Here is a 1,488-nt window from a genome sequence, read left to right as displayed (position 1 = left end):
CCCCTCATTACCGGTACTGCTTGCATGGTCAAAGATACAGCCATTTTGGCCTCGTCTTTTGTTCAACATTTTTCTTCTGAATCGCCTACTTTCTATATTTCCAAGCATATGCCATGCCAGGCAGCTCCTCATTCATCAATTTTGTTGATTGATTGTTTGAATGATTTTGCGAATCTAATTGTTGATGCCGTTTTGTGGGAAGCATTTGCATTGGCGTCTCTTCCTACCGCATCGTCTGCCTCTCTTTCATTTTTGTCATCTGATAATGTCTCTCATCCTAGCGTTTCCACGACTGTCATTGATTCCCTGTTGGATTTTTCTGTTGTGCCTCCTGATCAAGCTGATAAATTATGGCCTTTTCTTCTTTCAAGGGGAACTTCTACTGCGTCGTTTGTTCATGATGATGGTGATCAGCCTGAGCCTTTTGTTTTAGGAGATTTTACCTGCACTTCATTTGAAAGTTATTTAAAATCTGTTGATGAGGGCATTTCAAAATCTGATCGCGAACCTGATTTTATTCCTTTTACTGGAACAGACGTAAAAATGTCTGGCTTTCAAGTGCAGTTACGATCTTATTTTCTACGGAGTTCTTTGGTAAAGCCTTTGAAGACAGAAGATTTGACTGAGTCTCCAAGGCATACAGGAGTTTTGTGCTACATTTTGACAGATCGGAGTTCTCATTCTTTTGCTGACATTTTCGTAAGCCCTGTAACACATTATTCTCAGATCACTCAAACGGATTCTGTTGAAACGCAAAGCAGTGGTGTGCAGGCTGGCGATTTTTACGGATCCCTGATACACTTAGATTCGGGGGATGACTCTTTGTCGGCAGTTAAAAAGAATATTAAAGAATCTATTCAAGATAAAATTTGTGAAACGCTTGAAGCCGCTATTGAAGAAAGCTGTACTGCACGCGTCTTTGCGGCACCGCGAGAGTTATTTGACCAGCAGAAATGCAGTAGACATATCGGAACGATGGATTCTAGATGTAATGACGGCTTTCATGAAAGTGAAAGCACAATTACAACGCAAACGCATATTAGCGTCGGTATTTTAGCAAAACCGTTGAAGGAGGATCCAGAATATTACATTTGGGCGGTTCCAAAAAGAGTAGTGACAACTGGACAGCAAACGGCGGCGCCCGTTTGTCGCGAAGAGTACCAAGTAATAAAAGATGCAAAGAATGAAAAGGAAAATTTGAGGTCTTCCATATTAACAAGTGAAATACTATTAGAACAGTCCACAAAAGGTGTTCAAACGATTAACACAAAAATGAGATATGCGGCAATGATGACTGCCATAGAAGTTAAGTGTGTGGCAGACAGTGACTTATCAGAGGAAACCGACGGTGGAGTAGACTTGGACATGTACGAAGCCTTATTAAGACCGAAAAGGCACATTCCAACGAGTTCAACGAGTGTCATTATCAAAGCGTTGCATCCACCTATCTCAAGCTCTCTTGTTCTTACACAAATTTCTAAGTCGTCA

General features: G+C 41.1%; 1 protein-coding gene across 1 annotated transcript; it reads left to right on the top strand. All coding sequences in view use genetic code 11, as the record gives it.

Annotated features, from left to right (window-relative positions):
* Nucleotides 1–108: 108 nt before the first annotated feature.
* On the top strand, nt 109–1,481 carry EGR_11254 (hypothetical protein; the record flags this gene model as incomplete). Its single annotated transcript, XM_024500498.1, has 2 exons — nt 109–1,367; nt 1,433–1,481. 2 exons carry the CDS (start codon nt 109–111, stop codon nt 1,479–1,481), a joined length of 1,308 nt encoding a protein of 435 aa, XP_024345088.1.
* Between the last annotated feature and the right edge of the window lie 7 nt (nt 1,482–1,488).

Source organism: Echinococcus granulosus, assembly GCF_000524195.1.
Source record: "Echinococcus granulosus chromosome Unknown EG_S00642, whole genome shotgun sequence".
Lineage (NCBI taxonomy): Eukaryota > Metazoa > Platyhelminthes > Cestoda > Cyclophyllidea > Taeniidae > Echinococcus > Echinococcus granulosus.
Note: the sequence above shows the minus strand (reverse complement) of the source record. Positions and strands in the feature narration are given on the sequence as shown.